This window comes from Myxocyprinus asiaticus, chromosome 29 (assembly GCF_019703515.2).
Source record: "Myxocyprinus asiaticus isolate MX2 ecotype Aquarium Trade chromosome 29, UBuf_Myxa_2, whole genome shotgun sequence".
Lineage (NCBI taxonomy): Eukaryota > Metazoa > Chordata > Actinopteri > Cypriniformes > Catostomidae > Myxocyprinus > Myxocyprinus asiaticus.
Genome location: NC_059372.1, coordinates 18,629,686 through 18,648,744, shown reverse-complemented (window position 1 = coordinate 18,648,744; position 19,059 = coordinate 18,629,686). Strand labels below are relative to the sequence as shown.

The following is a 19,059-nucleotide window of genomic DNA, read 5'->3' as shown; positions in this document are numbered from 1 at the left end:
AGAGACTGTTTTTGCTGGGCTTGGTTTTAGGCACCAGGTTTTGCAGTATTGGTCCAGTTTTGAGAGGTCTTCAGTGAGGACCTGTTCCAGTGAATCAAAAAATGGTGCTTGGGTTGCCAGGCAGATGCTGTCGGCGTAAATTAATTTGTGGGATTTAGTGTTGGGTAAGTCGTTTGTGTAGAAGTTAAACAGGGTTGGGTCGAGAACTGATCCTTGTGGGAGCCTGTTTCTCTGTGTTATCCATGTGCTTTTATTCTGTCCAAGTTGAACTCTGAACCTCCGGTTGGTTAGCAGTGTTGCCCAGGCGGGGAGTACTATTGTAAGTTTCAGCAGAAGGCCTTTGTGCCAGACAGTGTCATAGGAGGCTGTGAGATCGAGGAACACTGTTTCTGTCTTCAGCTTGCTCTCAAAGCAATTCTCAATGAAGGTGGTTAGGGCCAGTACCCAGGTCCACCTGGGGAAACTAATGATCCTACCAGCAGACTAAATTCCAAGAGAAGACGCCTTAGAGAAAATTCAAGGAATCCTAGTCACAACCCCCAACCCCCCCCAACGCATTTCTTTAAAGGGATGGTTCCCCTAAACATGAAAACTCTCTAATTTACTCACCCATATGCCATCCCAGATGTGTATGACTTTCTTCTGCTGAACACAAACAAAGATTTTTAGAAGAATATCTCAGCTCTGTAGGACAATGGATCCTCCGTCAGTACCTAGGTCCGCCTGGGGAAACAAATGATCCTTCCAGCTTTCTAAATTCCAAGAGAAGATGCCTGAGAGCAAATTTAAGGAATCCTAGTCACAACCCCCAAGCCAAAAGCAATAACAATAAACAGCCCCAAGAGCACTTAGCAGTAGGACCTGCCCTCTGAATACTACAACTTAATGCTGAAGGCTTGTCTGCAGCCAAGTGAAGCCTCATTGAAGTCCTCACTTCCCATCACTCTATTGATGTTACCTGCCTCCAAGAAACCCACGCTGGTACAGAGGAAGCAGGCCGCTACCCCATCAATGGCTTTGATCTTCTATGCTATTCACCCCCTGCCAAACATGGACGTGCCACCTATGTGTAAACTAACATTGTTTAAATTATCTGAGAGAGACTCATTTTACCAAAATAGCTAAATGGTTTCACCATTACAAGACCGAAAAAAAAAAAAAAAAATCTCTGTGGTAGGCTATTATTTGCAACGCATTTGTTTAAAGGGATGGTTCCCCCAAACATGAAAACTCTCTGATTTATTCACCCACATGCCATCCCAGATGTGTATGACTTTCTTTCTTCTGCTGAACACAAACAAAGATTTTTAGAAGAATATCTCAGCTCTGTAGGTCCATACAGTGCAAATCATATTTAAGTATTTTTATTCTAAATTCTCCTCCCTCTCCGATAGGTGGCGATATGCACAAAGAATGTGAATCGCTAAAAATAAAATATGAAGAATATGAGAGTAAAATTGGAGATTTATATTAAAAAAGGATTAAATATTGACCACCCAGACCTATCATTTCGCTTCTGAAGATATTGATTTAACCACTGGACTTTTATGCTGCTTTTATATGCTTTTTGTACTTTCAAAGTTCTGACCACCATTCACTTGCATTGTATGGACATACAGAGCTAAAAATGTGTGTTCAGCAGAAGAAAGAAAGTCATACACAACTGGGATAGCATGAGGGTGAGTTAATGATGAGAGAACTTTCAATTTTGGGTGAACTATCCCTTTAACTATCTTGCCCTTGTAACATTAGCTCAACCAATGGCGTGATTTTGGGGCCGGACTGTATGTTTGTCGACTAATGATAGATGGGGATAGTGTTCTACTTGGTGACCTAGTGACACAGAAATTACACACTTCACCTAAACAAAAAAGAAAAACAAGTACAAGACATGAGTTTTAATATTCTTTATTGATTTATAGACATTGATTTTTTTTTTCCCCCTGTGGAAACTCCAAGTTTCTCTGATACCAAGTATTTCCATATTGTTCTGTGTTTAATTTAAATTACATCTATAATATTTTACTCACATATGCATCTATTGGTTGATTTCCTTATTTCAGTAAACAAGAGTACCCAGTATTAGTTCAATATTGCTACGTTCCATCACACATACTGTTTTCCCATCTGACAATTCAATTGAAAAATAACTTTATTGGCAAGACGAGATTTTGACCAAAGCTTCTCCATTACGCGTCCGCTCCTGGATAGGCCTGGAGTGGAATAAGGCTAAGGCTAAAATAGACTTCACCGCTAACATCACACCTGCCCTGATAGGTTGAACAAATCTATTAAAGAGCTCTTGACAATTCTGTACAATGATGACGCTTTTTTTTTTCAGAGATGACTACAGGATGAACATGGTCTTTACAGTGTTGATGGAGGGGTTTAAGCAAGTATGTGTTAGCAGTGATGGGCTCTCAGATTTCATCTGACATGGTTTCAAAGGGGCACTGGACACCCAGTTTTAAACTACAGCCTGTGTCAGTGCACATAGTGTTCGTAATATAGAATTCCTTTGAACTGCACATCTGAAATCACACAAATACATTGCCTTCTTATTGTTTTAATTAAGTTTGGGATAGAAACTGCTAATAACAGATTTGCAGTTTAAAGGAATAGTTCACCCAAAAAAATCTATATCCTATTGTCATTTACTCACCCTCAAATTGTTTAAACCCCGTATGACTTACTTTCTTCTGAAAGGAAACTGTTAGGGACTCTGCTAACATGCTTAACACCCTGTTAAACTTCTGCACTTTTGAGTTCCACTGAAGAAAGTCATGCAGGTTTAAAACAACATGAGGTTAAAGGGATAGTTCATTTACTCACAAATTAAGATTTTTAGAAGAATATTTCAGCTCTGTAGGTCCATACAATTGAATGGGTGCCAATATTTTGAAGCTCCAAAAATCACATAGGTCAGCATAAAAGTCCATATGAAAAATAATCCATATGACTCCAGTGGTTGAATCCATGTCTTCTGAAGTGATATGATAGATGTGGGTGAGAAACAGATCAATATTTAAGTTGATTTTTGCTAGACATTTTTTCCCCTGCAGAGAAGGGGGTGTATCCATAAAGAATGTGAATCACCAAAAACACAAGAAGAAGAATGTGAAATTGAAAGTTAAAGTGGAGATTGAATGAGCAGGGAGGAGAATTTATAGTAAAAATTGACTAAAATATGTATCTGTTTCTCACCCACGCCTATCATATCACTTCTGAAGACATTTATTTAACTACTGGAGTCATATGGATTACTTTTATGCTGACCTATGTGATTTGTGGAGCTTCAAAATATTGGCATCCATTTACTTGCATTGTATGGACCTACAGAGCTGAGAAATTCTTCTAGAAATCTTCATTTGTGTTCTTCTGAAGAAAAAAAATAATACACATCTGGGATGTCATGGGGGTGAGTAAATGATGAGAGAATAAAAATTTTGGGGTGAACTATCCCTTTAAAGCAGATTCTGCTTAAAAAGCAATGAGCTCCATTAAGCCCATTGCTAGCCCCTATGCTATCGCAAATGTCTTTTTCCAGACCGGGCTCTGTTTGTATGCACACAACACTACACGATACACACCAACATGAACTACAGCACTCTAGTGCATAAGAAACTAATTAGAAAACAAACAGAGGTAAAGTCCATCAAAAGCACAATGGTGGATGCTAACCACAGTTAGCATGAAGTAATGGCATAATCATGACGTAAAAAACCTGCTTCCTACACAATGCAAACAATGCCACAAACAAACAAAAAGTAAAACTAAGCTACATATGCAAAGGATATGGCTGTACACATTGTTTTTTTTTATATTTATACCACTCAGATATCGATAAGACCCTTTAATATGAAGGGCCAGTTCCTGTGGGTGCCCATTTCTTGCTCAGAATTCCCACCCTCAGTACTGCAAAGGCTAATATCTCTGTGGAAGAACATGGAGGCCTATCAGCAGGCGTACATAACCATTTATAAAACCTGGTACATTATGTTTATGCTCATCTAAAACAAATAATATAATTCAATTGCTTATTGCATTGCAATATCCAAACAACAGTAAGACATTGTTGCACTTTGCTTGTCAATGAAGGGCACTGTGTATCTCCAACAGTACTAGGTGTGAGAAGTGTCCTTGCTTGTTTTTTTGTTTTGTTTTTCCATTCAAAGGAGTATTTCACTTTGTCCACATACATTATCTACAATGAGTAGGCCATTTCGATTTCTCCCAAGTGCAGGTTTTCAATCATCAATAAAAAAATATTCCTATTTTTTCTTCAATATTTTTCCTCAGATTTTTCACAACAATATTTGTTCAACATAACAGTGTGATATGACAATGAACAAAAAATAACAACAAAACATTAGCATTGATTAATCATAATAAAAGAACAAAAATAGTATGCTTTGCATGGCTTTAGATTCAAGACAGGAAGTTCATACCAAAAAAGGGGACATTGCACAGTCATGTCCTCTGTGACCTTGCATCCTCTGTTTCAGCCCACATTTTCTAACTAAACTTTGTTAATTTAATTAATTTTCTTGCAGGCTGCTGGAGTGGCTGACAGTCCTGTGGTGTCAGTCCCTTGCTGGGATGCAGGCAAGAAGTTGGACAGAGAATGAGAAGGGGGCCATAATATTGCTTGTTAGAAGCTTCCAGACTCTTTTTTATTTTTTTGTAATTTTTAATTTTTTTATGGGGTTGCATAATCTCCATTCTCCATAGAACATACAGAGACAGAATGAACTGAGGACCCTATATGTTAGTCCAAGTGTGTGCTTACATTTGTTGCCTTAGTACCCGTCCATCTATTTCAGCGTCAACTAACAGTTACATCATCCTCTACGTACATATTTAATTTCTGAATATTTTCTTTGTCAACCAGCTTGGATGTTTTGAACTAAACTATGCTACACAAGTGACAATAGAATAAATAGACATCTACTGGTCTTCTAAGATTTAAGAGGGGTCAGGGGTGTTTTCAGTCAGACACATTACCTGCTTTTAACACTAAGGGATATAAAAGCTACACAAAAGAGATATGTTATATCTCTTCTATATCTCTCCTTTCCCTAGAGAGATGCAACTGATCTGTCTGAAATCTTGCTTTTTGGAGAGAACATTTTGACAATGCAGTCCACTGTATTTTGCTTCTCACACTAGATTTGGTGAAGATGTGTTGCCAAAGTAGCATCAAGCCAGCATTCAGAAAGTGTTGGGCATCCTTAGACCATGCCTACCCACAGTTTCCAACTTGATATGGAAACTGGTGGAGTTCCATTGAAGATTGTGGTGTTTCCATCTTGTAAAGATGCTTTCTGAAGCCAAAGCCAGACAGGGAACAAGTTGAATAAAATAAACTTGAAACTTAAAACTTGAAACTTGAATACAGCTAAGACTTCTAGAAGCAGCTACCATACTGATGTAACAGGGTTTCTGTTATTTTTGTCAAGGTGCATAGGGTTTAGGATGCAGAACCAGAACGACAAGGTACCGTGGCACACAGCACATACAGTAACTGGAGTCTTTGTGTGTTTGTATGTGTCTCTTTGTGTATTTGTGTGTTTTGTGGGCTCTCTATAAACCTAATGACCTAAGTCATTTCCAGCATGTCTGCTCACAGTATGTGTATAAATAGAGGGAAGAATAGAAGATAATGATCAAGGACATAAAATGCATTCAGCATACAATATTGCTCTATTCCAACAATCCTTGCATTTGTCCATTCATTCATCCATCCATCCACCAATGATAATTACTCTATACAAAAATAACGGAGGAGGCAGTTAAGGGTGATGGAAAGAGGGTTGGAATGCCCGTTGGGTCTTTTCACACCCTCCATCTTGGTTTCTCTCACTTCTTTACCCCTTCTGCTTGTTTTAGTAGTTGACTTTTTTTGTTGATGAGTTGATTTGTGTCATTGCTGTGGTATTTCACTATTATTTTATTCTTCACAGTGTGCTTTTGGAGGTGAGGCTCCTGACTGGCTGTGGTTGGCTAAGGGGGTGGGGGCGAAGTTAGTACGGAGAGAAGAGGATAGGCCCGTGTGAGGTGCGTATGGGCCCAGGAGCTGGTCTCAAGATGGCATGGCTGAGGGGCGGACCCTGCAGGAGGTGATGATGCGGATGGTGGGTGGGAGCTGCTGCACGGAGAGCCAGCGGGTTGGAGGAGGCAGCAGCTGCCATTGCTGCGGCAACAGCCAGAGGACTAGGCAGGAGGCCGGCGCCTAATGCTTTGGTGAGATCCTATGGAAAAAGAAACAAAATTGTATTATTAGATATACTTCCATTCAAATGTTTGGACACACTTATTCATTCTTCTTTAGTATTATTTTCCACATTTTAGAATGGAAGTATGGGAATTATTATGTAGTGACCAAAATGTTCAAACTATTTTGTATTTACGCTTCTTCAAAGTATCCACCCTTTGCCTAGATTATAGCTCTGCACACTCTAGGCATTCTCTCAACCAACTTCATGAATGTGATGAGGAGGAGGGCGGGATAAAGATGAGCCAGAGGTGCCAGTTCGAGTGAGAGAGAGACGCACGTGGCCGTGCTGTGTGTGTCTGTGTGTCTTTATGTTTTATGCTGTTTTAAGTTCATTTATATCATTAAATTTTTTGTTGACTGTTCAGCCAGTTCCCGCCTCCTCCTTGCCCATCCCTTACACCGTTACAATGATGTATCCACCTGGGATGATTTTTTTACTGTATTAACCCTTTAAGCTCTGAGGGTGTTTTTAAAGATTTCCTGTTTCAGTGGCATACCCAAAATTTAAGGCCTATAACTGCTAAAACTGCAAAAAAAAAAAACAACAAAAAAAAAAAAAACCTTGAGCCAAACATTTACTTTTCTTTTCTCTTATTTTTCTGATTTTACATTATATATCTCAGGGTGTAAATAAGGTAGCTCCGAAAAACTTTGTTTTGTTCCCAATCATGACACCTGTAACTGAGTAAAATTTTGTGTTGATATAACAAAGTAATAAAAAGTTCTAGCATTGCAAATATAATTTATTCTAATGTCCAAAAATGTCTCTAAGTGTCCAAAAGACTCTCCAAAAAAATAAAACATAATAACTGTACATAAGAACTAATTACACATGCAAATACAGTGCATCCGGAAAGTATTCACAGCGCTTCACTTTTTCCACATTTTGTTATGTTACAGCCTTATTCCAAAATGGATTAAATTCATTATTTTCCTCAAAATTCTACAAACAATACCCCTTAATGACAATGTGAAAGAAGTTTGTTTGAAATATTTGCAAATTTATTAAAAATAAAAAACGAAAAATATCACATGTACATAAGTATTCACAGCCTTTACATGACACTCAAAATTGAGCTCAGGTGCAGCCTGTTTCCACTGATCATCCTTGAGATGTTTCTACAACTTGATTGGAGTCCACCTGTGGTAAATTCAGTTGATTGGACATGATTTGGAAAGGCACACACCTGTCTATATAAGGTCCCACAGTTAACAGTGCATGTCAGAGCACAAACCAAGCCATGAAGTCCAAGGAACTGTCTGTAGACTTCAGAGACAGGATTGTATCGAGGCACAGATCTGGGGAAGGGTACAGAAACATTTCTGCAGCATTGAAGGTCCCAATGAGCACAGTGGCCTCCATCATACATAAATGGAAGAAGTTTGGAACCACCAGGACTCTTCCTAGAGCTGGTCGCCGGCCAAACTGAGCAATCAGGGGAGAAGGGCCTTAGTCAGGGAGGTGACCAAGAACCCGATGGTCACTCTGACAGAGCTCCAGCATTTCTCTGTGGAGAGAGGAGAACCTTCCAGAAGAACAACCATCTCTGCAGCACTCCACCAATCAGGCCTGTATGGTAGAGTGGCCAGACGGAAGCCACTCCTCAGTAAAAGGCACATGACAGCCCGCCTGGTGTTTGCCAAAAGGCACCTGAAAGACTCTCAGACCATGAGAAACAAAATTCTCTGGTCTGATGAAACAAAGATTGAACTCTTTGGCCCGAATGTCAAGCATCATGTCTGGAAGAAACCAGGCACCGCTCATCACCTGGCCAATACCATCCCTACAGTGAAGCATGGTGGTGGCAGCATCATGCTGTTTTCAGCGGCAGGAACTGGGAGACTAGTCAGGATCGAGGGAAAGATGAATGCAGCAATGTACAGAGACATCCTTGATGAAAACCTGCTCCAAAGCGCTCTGGACCTCAGAGTGAGGCAAAGGTTCATCTTCCAACAGGACAACAACCCTAAGCACACAGTCAAGATAACAAAGGAGTGGCTATGGGACAACTCTGTGAATGTCCTTGAGTGGCCCAGCCTGAGCCCAGACTTGAACCCGATTGAACATCTCTGGAGAGATCTGAAAATGGCTGTGCACCGATGCTCCCCATCCAACCTGTTGGAGCTTGAGAGGTCCTGCAAAGAAGAATGGGAGAAACTGCCCAAAAATAGGTGTCCCAAGCTTGTAGCATCATACTCAAAAAGACTTGAGGCTTTAATTGGTGCCAAAGGTGCTTCAACAAAGTATTGAGCAAAAGCTGTGAATACTTATGTACATGTGATATTTTCGTTTTTTATTTTTAATAAATTTGCAAAGATTTCAAACAAACTTCTTTCACGTGTCATTATGGGGTATTGTTTATAGAATTTTGAGGAAAATAATGAATTTAATCCATTTTGGAATAAGGCTGTAACATAACAAAATATGGAAAAAGTGAAGCGCTGTGAATACTTTCCGGATGCACTGTATTTATACTAAAGTAATATTCAAAGCCGTGCTGGTCCATAATGGTAACAAGTACCCGTCACTTCCCCAGGCTTAATCGGTGTACCTCAAAGAGGATTACAACAGCATCAAGACCTTGCTGGACGCCTTGAAGTATGATGAGTATGGCTGGGAGGTCATAGGAGACTTCAAAATGGTGGCATTCCTAATGGGTCTCCAAGGCGGTTTTACCAAATTTCCCTGCTATCTTTGCCTTTGGGACAGCAGGGACACCAAGGCGCACTACCACAGGTGGGACTTGCCACAGCGGACCGAGTTCTCAGTGGGGAGGAACAACGTCAAGTGGAAGCCGCTGGTGGACCCCCGGAAGGTGCTGATGCCACCACTGCACATCAAATTGGGCCTTATGAAACAATTTGTCAGAGCTCTAGATAAGGAGTCGGCAGCCTTCAAGTACCTTCAAGACTTCTTCCCTAAGCTGTCTGAGGCAAAGGTCAAAGCCAGTGTCTTCGTCGGACCACAGATAGAGAAGGATTCATATGTTGTTTTTTTTCTGACTTTATGTGAACGAGAAGACACAAATTCGCCCGTTTTCTCATTGGAAATAGGTAAATTTCAAAATATCACTGTCCTGGTCACAAAAGCAAAGTTTGTGGGGAATAATAGCCATTTTCTATACTTCTGAGGCATAAGCAATTAGGAAATAACACTTACTACCCAGGAACAAAAATTGTGTTACATAGTGTTATCAAAACGGAACACTTCTGAGTTGTCTGCAAATTTCAAAGCACTTGTTTAGTTTTGGTCATAATGCCAACATGCATTGTAAAGTAGAGCATCTAAGTTTTAAAACAATACCAATTTTGTGTTGGTCAAGACCAAAAATAATTTTTGTTTTCTCACAGGCCCACAGACTGTCGGCAGGCCCATCCGAGCATAAAGGGTTAAAGGAGTTCACATGTCGGCTGGCCAATTTTGCTGCTTTTTCTTCACTATCTGGTCCAACTAATCAGTTTTTTTTAATTAAACATTTGATATTTTTAAAGAAATTAATGCATAGGCACAATTTTTATTTGTCTACAAAAAGTCTTGAGATCAAAAGGTTTTTAGGATTATGAGAAACATAAATTCAGTCAAGTGTATCTGCACATTTGACTGGTAATATATCTTATTTTAAAGCTTAAGTGTGAAATTTCTGCCATTGTGCCACTTGTGCCATTGAACGGAATTGCAAAAATAAACATTGTTTTCAAACAGCCCCATCTTTTGTTGATCGAACAAACAGAAAGTCCCACCCCAAATTCATGCCATTGGTTGTGTCACATCGTGTTATTGTGTCAGCTGGATGGGACATTTCTCAAGAAATTTAACCAACTAATGGCTTACTTATTTTAGACTCTGCATGTTAAGATGGGATAGGAGAAAATGTTTTAACTCAATTCAAGTATTTTAGATAAATTCAATAAAAAATATGACTTTCAGTGCATTTTAGCACATTTCTACTGCGTTGGCAGGTCAGTTGTGCCATGCTAAAGGGATCCAAAGGTTGTAACTACAACTGGGATTGGTTACTACTTACAGCAAGGTCAGCTCCCCTGTGCTTCTTGTGTCGGCTTAGGAGGGGGTTGGGCTTTCCTGCCACCCCATCCCGGTGCCTTCGACTTGATATGTGCTGCAAACAAACCAAATATAAAGGAAATATTTTAATGCCATTTTATAACTTATTATCAATAAGTAGGCATATAAAATTATAATGAACTTTTAAAAGTACACAGATCAGTGGTATTTAATCAAATATGGATTTATGTATCTGTCCAAAGTGGTGCACCTGTTTGAGCTGCAGTTCTGAGTTGACCCGCACGTTGCAGATCTCACAGTGGAAGGTGCGTTCCTGAGTGTTGGGGTCTGTTGCCCCTCCTCCCTGCTCCCCACTGGGCTTCGGACCCAAACGAGGGTATGCCTTAATGGGGCCCAGTCCGCTGCGGGCTTCCAGAATGGTTTTGTGTTTAGTGCCTGAATAGCAAAGAAAAACATACAGGTGGTTTTATAGATTAGTATAATTATATTAAACACATGCACATACAGTACAGTGGCCCCAAAACGTACCACACTTAAAAAATGTCTCAACATAGCTTCTGCAAACAAATTATGCTTTCAAACATTTTTCTCACTTTTGAACAATATCTGTTGTTTTATTATTTAAAACCAAACAAACCTCTTTTTGAGATTTTTTTTTTTTTCTTTAAAAAGTGTGTTTGTACTGTATTTCATTCAAATAAATATAAAACATTCACACACTAGTTGTGTCTTCTGTGTCCTATCTAGTCTCTGCCACTAGAGGGAACTTGAATCCTCCACTTTGAATAGGCCTTGAATGCGGCTGCTCATGCTTGACAAGGAGATTTTTTTATTATTCCTGTCTACACGTTTCCTATTTCATCACCATTCTGATGGGAAGATGCACCTTCCTTTCATTGGAATGTTTTGCATCTGTAAATTACATCCTTTTTTAATGTAAAACACTGACATGCAGGTTCAATTATTATATGCTAATAAATCAGATAAGTCTTTGCTGAAATGTTTCAATTTCAGTCTTTGTTGCTAAACTGAATTCCTCAAGTTTCTGGGAATGTTAAACTGGACTGTCTTTAATACAATGAAGTTAATCAATTTGCCATTTTCTGTGCTTGGAGCTGTGTAACACATGGTTTTCCTTATTTATTAATTATTCCTGGCCTGTCGATGAAAACACAGCTTAGATATGGACAAAAACAGGTGACATCCACATGCTTGGGCTCCAGAATGCTTATGCCTTTGTTTTAATCTCGAACAAACAACTTAGGGAATTTCTACACTTTTTATTGCCAAACCAAAAACAGATTTCATTCTCTCACTTTGACTAAAAGTTTATCCTTTACTCCAGGGTCATAACTTGAAAGCATATGGAGGAGACAAGAAAAGGCAAAACCCTGCTGAAAAGACCAGCTGCAAATATCATGAATTTCCAGGCTGGTTTATGCTAGTTAGTGCTAGTTTGGTTCTGGTCTATACAGTGGATGAGCATAGCCACGATATTTACCAGCAAAAAACAAATGCTTGTCAACCAGCATGATCTTTCTGGTGAAGCTAGTTGACCAAGGAATTCTTGCTGGTTAAGCTAGTTAATAAGCCAGGTAGAGACAACAGCATCCAAAACCGAATTTGTGCTGGTTACCTATTTTCAACACGAGAAATCAGAGTGAATGATTTCTGTTGTCCAAAACTTTGCACTAAATTTTTCGAGTTAGATCATAAAATGGTCATTCCTAACATTCCTGTCTGGCAGTACATTGAATCTGATAAATAAACAAACAGATGATAAAGGAATTGACAGCTGGATATACAGCTGCTATATAAGCAAACAGCCAGTTTTCCCTATCTGTCACTCACTCGACATTGTGTCAATGTAGTGACACTAGGGGTCACTCTTGGGAGCCCCAAACACCTCTGCTTTTTTTTAAAAAGGCCAATGAGAATTGGCGAGTGGAATTTGCATGCCACTCCCCCAGACATACGGGTATAAAAGGAGCTGGTATGCAACCACTCAGTTCTATTCATTGAGCTGAATTCATCCGCCGAGTTCATTCATCTCTCTCTGCTGGATCTTATGGCGCATTTCAGCGGCTTCTCCCCTTCTGCATCTGTGGTTTGCAGAGAACGCCCCTGGGCGCTTCGGCAGAACATTTAAAAGAGTATATTTTAAAAGAGTATATTTTCTTCTGAAAGAGTGGCACACACGGAACGTCTTTTTAAAGACGCGTCTTTTTAAAGATGCTTTTCCGTTTGTGTGTTATTCATGGTTGCGATCGTTATCTCTCCACCTGTGACGGCCACGATCGCTGTCTTATGTGTCTGGGCACTGCCCATGCAGAGATATCATTCGTGGATGAGTCATGTCCTCATTGCGAGAACATGACCATGGCAACGTTGCGGTCGCGGCTTGCCCCGATTGGGCTCTCGCACGAGACCAGCGGCTCGTCTCAGCGCGAGTTCAACTTCTTGTTCGGCGCTCCGGAAGACAATGAGTTATCGAGCGCAGCATCGAAGAGTGGGCTCGTCCAGTCTGACACAGAGGCTTCGGCTCGGCTTCCTCCTTCGGGAGCGGTTGCCCAGCCTCACGCTGACACGGAAATGACGTACGTGCTTTCTTGGGCGGCCGCGAGCGTCAGGCTAGAGTGGAACCCTCCACTCTCCCCTGAACCCTCACGGCTCAACGATCGGTTCCTGGGCACGGGGCGCCACCCACGGCCACGCCCCACCCCCGTTCCATTCTTCCCGGAAGTGCATGAGGAGCTGACAAGATCATGGGAGGCACCTTTTACTGCCCGGTCCAGGTCTTTCAGCTCCCCCGCTCTCGCTACCCTTGATGGCGGAGTGGCCAGGGGGTATTCGGTGATCCCCCAGGTGGACAAGTCGCTCGCGGTGCACTTGTGTCCACAGAGTGCCACCACCTGGCGTGGGCGCCCGAGACTCCCATCCAGGGCCTGTAGGTTTACGTCATCCCTGACGGCTAGAGCCTACGGTGCCGCTGGACAAGCCGCCTCCGCCCTGCACGCCATGGCTCCCCAGCAAGTACACCAAGCCAAGGCTCTAAAAGAACTGCGCTCAGTGACCGACCTCGCTCTCCGGGCGACGAAGGTCACGGCGCGGTCTGTCGCCAGGCGATCTCCACCCTGGTGGTCCAGGAGCGCCACCTTTGGCTCAACTTGGTCGAGATGGGAGAAGCGGACAAGGCACGGTTACTTGACACCCCCATTTCCCAGGTTGGCCTGTTTGGCGACGCCGTCGAGGACTTTGCCCAGCAGTTCTCGGCGGTGAAGAAGCAGATGGAGGTTTTAAAACATATCCTGCCCCGGCATGGCTTAAGACACTGCACCCTGTCTGCTCGTCACCAAGGGCGTCCTCCTGCAACAACAACACCGCCTCCGCAGGAAGCAGATGCCACCTGTCTCGCGGCCGGCCGCTAAGAACCCGAGGAAGGATTCAAAGTGCCCCTGAGACGGGCGACATAGGGCGAGGAGATCCACTTCTCTGGGGCTGGTCGACAGACCACTCCATCCCCCGGTGGAGGGCCGGGAGGAGAATCTTTTGTCGCCGCATGCCCAGGAGGCTGCGGCACCCAAAAGCCTGACAAAAGAATGGTTCCCTTGTCTCCTGGGTCACATATCCGGTGCGCACGGCCGTCGTCACGACCACTGTCCACCATCCCATTTTTGCAGGTATGGTGCTCCAGCGGCAGACCCCCCACCCCTGTGCGCCCAGCTGTGGCACAAACACGCCCACACGGGATTGGTTCCAGTGGACTACGGGGACAAGATTCCTCCTCCCCCCTCCTCGAACAATCTTATGTTGGGCGGCAGGAGCCAGCTTAGTGCTTCGATTTCCCTGGACTCAGCACGGCCATGGGACTCGAGTCCCCTCGACGTAGCACGTCGAGCTCTGCCCCGCCACAAGGCCCGACCTGCCGGTACGTCCGTCATGATCATTCCCTTGGTCCCCCTTGCCCGGAGTTTGGGCGCATGGCTCGCGCTTTCCAACCCGTCACGATGGCTGACCAGAACTGTCCGACTCGGCTATGCGATTCAGTTTGCCAGGCACCCGTCCAGGTTCAGCGGCATCCGCTTCACCTCAGTGAAGGGCGAGAATGCCGCTACCTTGCATGCGGAGATTGCTACCCTTCTGCGCAAGGGCGCGATAGAGCCTGTCCCTCCAGCCGAGATGAAGAAAGGGTCCTACAGCCCTTACTTCATCGTACCGAAGAAAAGCGGTGGGTTGCGACCAATCCTGGACCTGCGAGTACTGAACTGGGCTTTGCACAGACTCCCGTTCAAGATGCTGATGCAAAAACACATTCTAGCGAGCGTCCGACATCTAGATTGGTTCGTGGCGGTAGACCTGAAGGATGTGTCCTTTCACGTCTCAGTCTTATCTCGACACAGACCCTTCCTGCAGTTTGCCTTCGTAGGCCAGGCATACCAGTACAAGGTCCTCCTCTTCGGCCTGTCCTTGTCCCCTCGTGTCTTTATGAGGTTGCCGAGGGTGCCCTTGCCCCGCTAAGGGAAGTTGGCGTCTGCATCCTCAACTCAATCTCGATGACTGGCTTATCCTAGCTCACTCTCGAGAGTTGCTGTGTGCACACTGGGGCTTCGGGTCAACTGGGAAAAGAGCAAGCTCTCCCCGGTTCAGAGCATCTCTTTTCTCAGTCTGGAGTTGGACTTAGTCTCGATGACAGTGCGCCTCACGAACGAGCATGCACAGTCGGCGCTGAACTGTCTGAAGGCATTCAGATGGAGAACAGCGGTTCCACTGAAAATTTTTTAGAGGCTCCTGGGGCATATGGCATCCTCAGCGGCGGCCACACCGCTTGGGTTGATGCATATGAGACTGCTTCAGCACTGGCTTCAGACTCGAGTCCCAAGATGGGCATGGCACCGTGGGACACATCGCGTGGCCATCTCACCGATGTGTTGCCGCCTCTTCAGCCTGTGGACTGACCTTGCATTTCTATGGGCAGTGGTTCCCCTTGAGCAGGTCTCCATGTATGTCGTGGTTACAACAGACGCCTCCAAGAAGGGCTGGGGTGCCGTATGCAATGTGCACACAGCCGCCGGCTCTTGGACTGGCCTGCGGCTGCGTTGGCACATCAACTGCCTATAGTTGTTGGCAGTACTGCTCGCCTTGCGGAGGTTTCGGCCATTGATCCAGGGCAAGCACGTGTTGTTCTGGATGGACAACACAGTGACGGTGGCTTACATCAACCGCCAAGGTGGTCTACGCTCCCATTGCATATCACAACTCACCCACCGTCTCCTCCTCTGGAGACAGCAGCGCCTCAAGTCGCTACGAGTCACTCACATCCCGGGCGACTTCAACATCGCAGCAGACGTGCTGTCACATGAGCTTACCCTCAGGGGAGAGTGGAGACTCCACCCTCAGGTGGTCCAGCTGATTTGGAGTCGATTCGGTCGAGCACAGGTAGACCTGTCTGCTTCCTGGGAATCCTCCCACTGCCCGCTCTGATACACCCTGACCGAGGCACCCCTCGGTATAGATGCACTGGCACACAGCTGGCCCCCTGGACTACACAAATATGCATTTCCCCCAGTGAGCCTACTTGCACAGACCCTGTGCAAGGTCAGGGAGGCCGGGGAGCAGGTGATCCTAGTAGCACCCTACTGGCCCACCCAGACATGGTTCTCGGATCTCACGCTCCTCGCGATTGGAGTTCGGTCCGGTTTACTCTCACGTGATCCTGAGACCCCGACTGGGCTATGTACCCAAGGTTCCCACGACCCCTTTTAGGGATCAGGTGGTGAACCTGCAAGCGCTGCCCCAGGAGGAGGCAGACCCAGCCATGGCATTGCTGTGTCCGGTGCGGGCTTTACATATCTATTTGGATCGCACGCAGAGCTTTAGAAGATCTGAGCAGCTCTTTGTCTGCTTTGGTGGACAGCGGAAAGGAAGCGCTGTCTCCAAACAGAGGATCGCCCACTGGGTCATTGATGCCATCGCTATGGCATATCAAGCTCAGGATGTGCCACCCCCTGCAGGGTTACGAGCCCACTCTACCAGGAGTGTGACAGCCTCCTGGGCCCTGGCCAGTGGCACCTCTTTGGCAGACATCTGCAGTGCAGCGGGCTGGGCAACACCCAACACCTTTGCGAGGTTCTACAATCTCCGGGTTGAATTGGTTTCATCCCGTGTAGTGGCAGGCACAAGCAGGTAAGTTCCGGGACAGCTGGCCATGTGTACCGCTTGCGCATAGCGCCTTTCCCCTCCCTTGAGGGGAAGACGTGCGCTTTTGACTCCCAGTAGTGTTCACAGACTGTGATCCCTGGATGACTTCCTCCTTAGCCCTGTGGCAGTCGAGTTTGTGGAGAAACCCGCTGCCGGCTCAGTAAGTGCACTGGTAAGGCCCTGTACTGAGGTAGGTGCTCCGCATGCAGTGGTTCCCCATAGGTAAACCCATGTGTTATATCTTCCGTAAAATCGTTTCCCTCTTGGTAAACTACATCTTCCTTGAGCAGAGGGCCCTCTGCTCCGGTCGCCATGCTTGTAGAAACTCCTCCCCCCTTGGGTAGGACCTACCGTGCGACTCTCCACATGACATACTTCCGACAAGTCTCGGTAAGACCATGTGATGTATTTCCACTTGAAGTACCCCCCCCCCCCCTTTTTTGGGTGGGATGTGGTCTCCACAGTGTCTTCCCTTGGGAGTGACACCCCCCCCCTGACATAGACATTTAGGGCTTCCAGTCAGTTAACAAATTCCACTCTTTTTGGGGAGAAAAGAGAAGGAAAAGAGGCCTCGGCTGGGCTAGCCTGTCCACCTATTCGTTGGGCAGTCGACTTGTTCCTGAAGGACTGTTCGACGCTCATAAAGAGCATTGGGCGAGGTTACGTGATGGCCTGGTGAGCTGGCTACAAGGCACACATCAGTCTGCCCGTCACACACCACCACTTCACATAACACCATTCAGTTAGTTGTGCCATTTTGTATATGGACCCCTAGTGTCACTACATCGACACAAAGTCGAGTGAGTGACAGATAAGGAACGTCATGGTTACTTTTGTAACCTCCGTTCCCTGATGGAGGGAATGAGACATTGTGTCCCTCTTGCCAAAATGCTGAACTACCCGCTGAAATGGCCGGGACCTGGTCTCGGCTCCTCAGCACAAAACCTGAATGAGTGGTTGCATACCAGCTACTTTTATACCCATATGTCCAGGGGAGTAGCATGCAAATTCCACTCGCCTTTTTTAAAAAAAGCAGAGGTGATTGGGGCTCCCAAGAGTGACCCCTAGTGTCACTACATCAACACAACGTCTCGTTCCCTCCATCAGGGAATGGAGGTTACGAAAGTAACCATGATGTTTTTAGCTTCTCAACCCAAAATTCTCCTTCCACTGCCAAGCTATATCTGTGCTTGTCTGCATAACATATGATTATACTCTTTTGACCTTGGTTTAGAGTTGTATTATGGTACTGTATTGATTCCAGATTGTTCTCCTAAACATAGGTCATGATTATTAATTCACCCTTCCCTTCCCAGAAATATTCAGTTATCACTCATTGCAGTGTCACATAGTTGTGCTCCAAGAAGAATGACTTGCATGTTGCTCCTAACTTTGAATGCTTATTCTTTAAATTTTCAGAGAAGATAAACTGTTGTCAAATACTTTATCTTAAGGCATTAATTTCAGTTAGCCTGTGGAAAAACTGGCTTATGTTCAGATATTTAATGAACAAGCTCAAAATTAGACATTTCTAATCAGGTGCTATAAACATAGGCCTTACCGGGCTTATTCACTAAACAGTTGTGCTACTTTAGTGTGTGCAGTTTTTATACTTCAGCATAGAAACCTTCGTCTTATTCACTAACCACCAGTAAGGCAGTTTAACCAAATGCGCTGAAATAGAGCTGTTCAGGTTGTAGTCCAAAAACCTTAAAAAAAAAAAAAACACACACACACACAGCAGCTTCAAAATTCACGTTGGAGGTTATGAAAGTGTGTAAGTTATGTAACGTCCACATATCTTCAAGTAATGTTTACCACAGACCTTGTTTTACTCATCAATCCAAAACTGCCATTATAAAGATCCATAGGAAATTCCTTAGGGAACCCATGGTGAATTAGCCTTCCAGGTTCAACAGCTCTATAGTGCTGCATTTTAAGTATTTAAACGTTATTTGTATTATTTTCAGAATAAACATGTCTCCTTTATATGTAAAATAGGCTTATTATAGATTGCACCTGATTTACATATCTCAGCGCTATTGGTCTGTCACAATTAACTTCACAATTTCACCGCTCAAAAAAAGCAGGCATTAAATATTTTTGTTTTTTAAATATATGTTTGTATACATTTTCTACTGATCATAGCAGCAGTGAATTATAAAATAATGATAAAATAATGGAGAAAGCTTTATAACTGGTGGAGCATTATAATAAATAATACATGCGATCAGCGGGTGCAATTCATTCTTTGCAAATTCTCCCTTATGTCTTCTAGGAAAAGAGTGACTGCTGATTTTTCTGATAAATAAAAGAGGAGATCAATAATAAATAGCCAGATAGAGTTGTATGCCATTCGGTGCCTTGCATCAGAGAAAACTGTCCTCAACATGCACCTTCGTCTTATCAAACAGGGTTGTTTGTGTTGACACAAACTGAATAATACAGCAGACTGGCATACATCTCTGCTCAGGCATTAGAACCAGAAGAAATCAAACACTACTCAAAACACTACAAGCCACTCTGCAATTCAAAAATCATCTCCCTCATTCATTTTTAT

At 43.9% G+C, this 19,059-nt stretch overlaps 1 protein-coding gene across 5 annotated transcripts in view; it reads right to left on the bottom strand.

Annotated features, from left to right (window-relative positions):
• Window positions 1-1,899: 1,899 nt before the first annotated feature.
• The window catches only part of LOC127420136 (zinc finger protein 385A-like), a 161,718-nt gene continuing 144,558 nt past the window's right edge, over window positions 1,900-19,059 (bottom strand). For all 5 annotated transcript variants that reach the window (XM_051662171.1, XM_051662172.1, XM_051662173.1 and 2 more), the window contains 3 exons: window positions 10,552-10,736; window positions 10,303-10,395; window positions 1,900-6,251 (listed from right to left, as the gene is read on the bottom strand). In XM_051662171.1, the coding sequence (XP_051518131.1) occupies window positions 6,024-6,251; window positions 10,303-10,395; window positions 10,552-10,736 (506 nt within the window). In that variant the 3' untranslated portion in view covers window positions 1,900-6,023. The remainder of the gene's footprint in view (window positions 6,252-10,302; window positions 10,396-10,551; window positions 10,737-19,059) is intronic.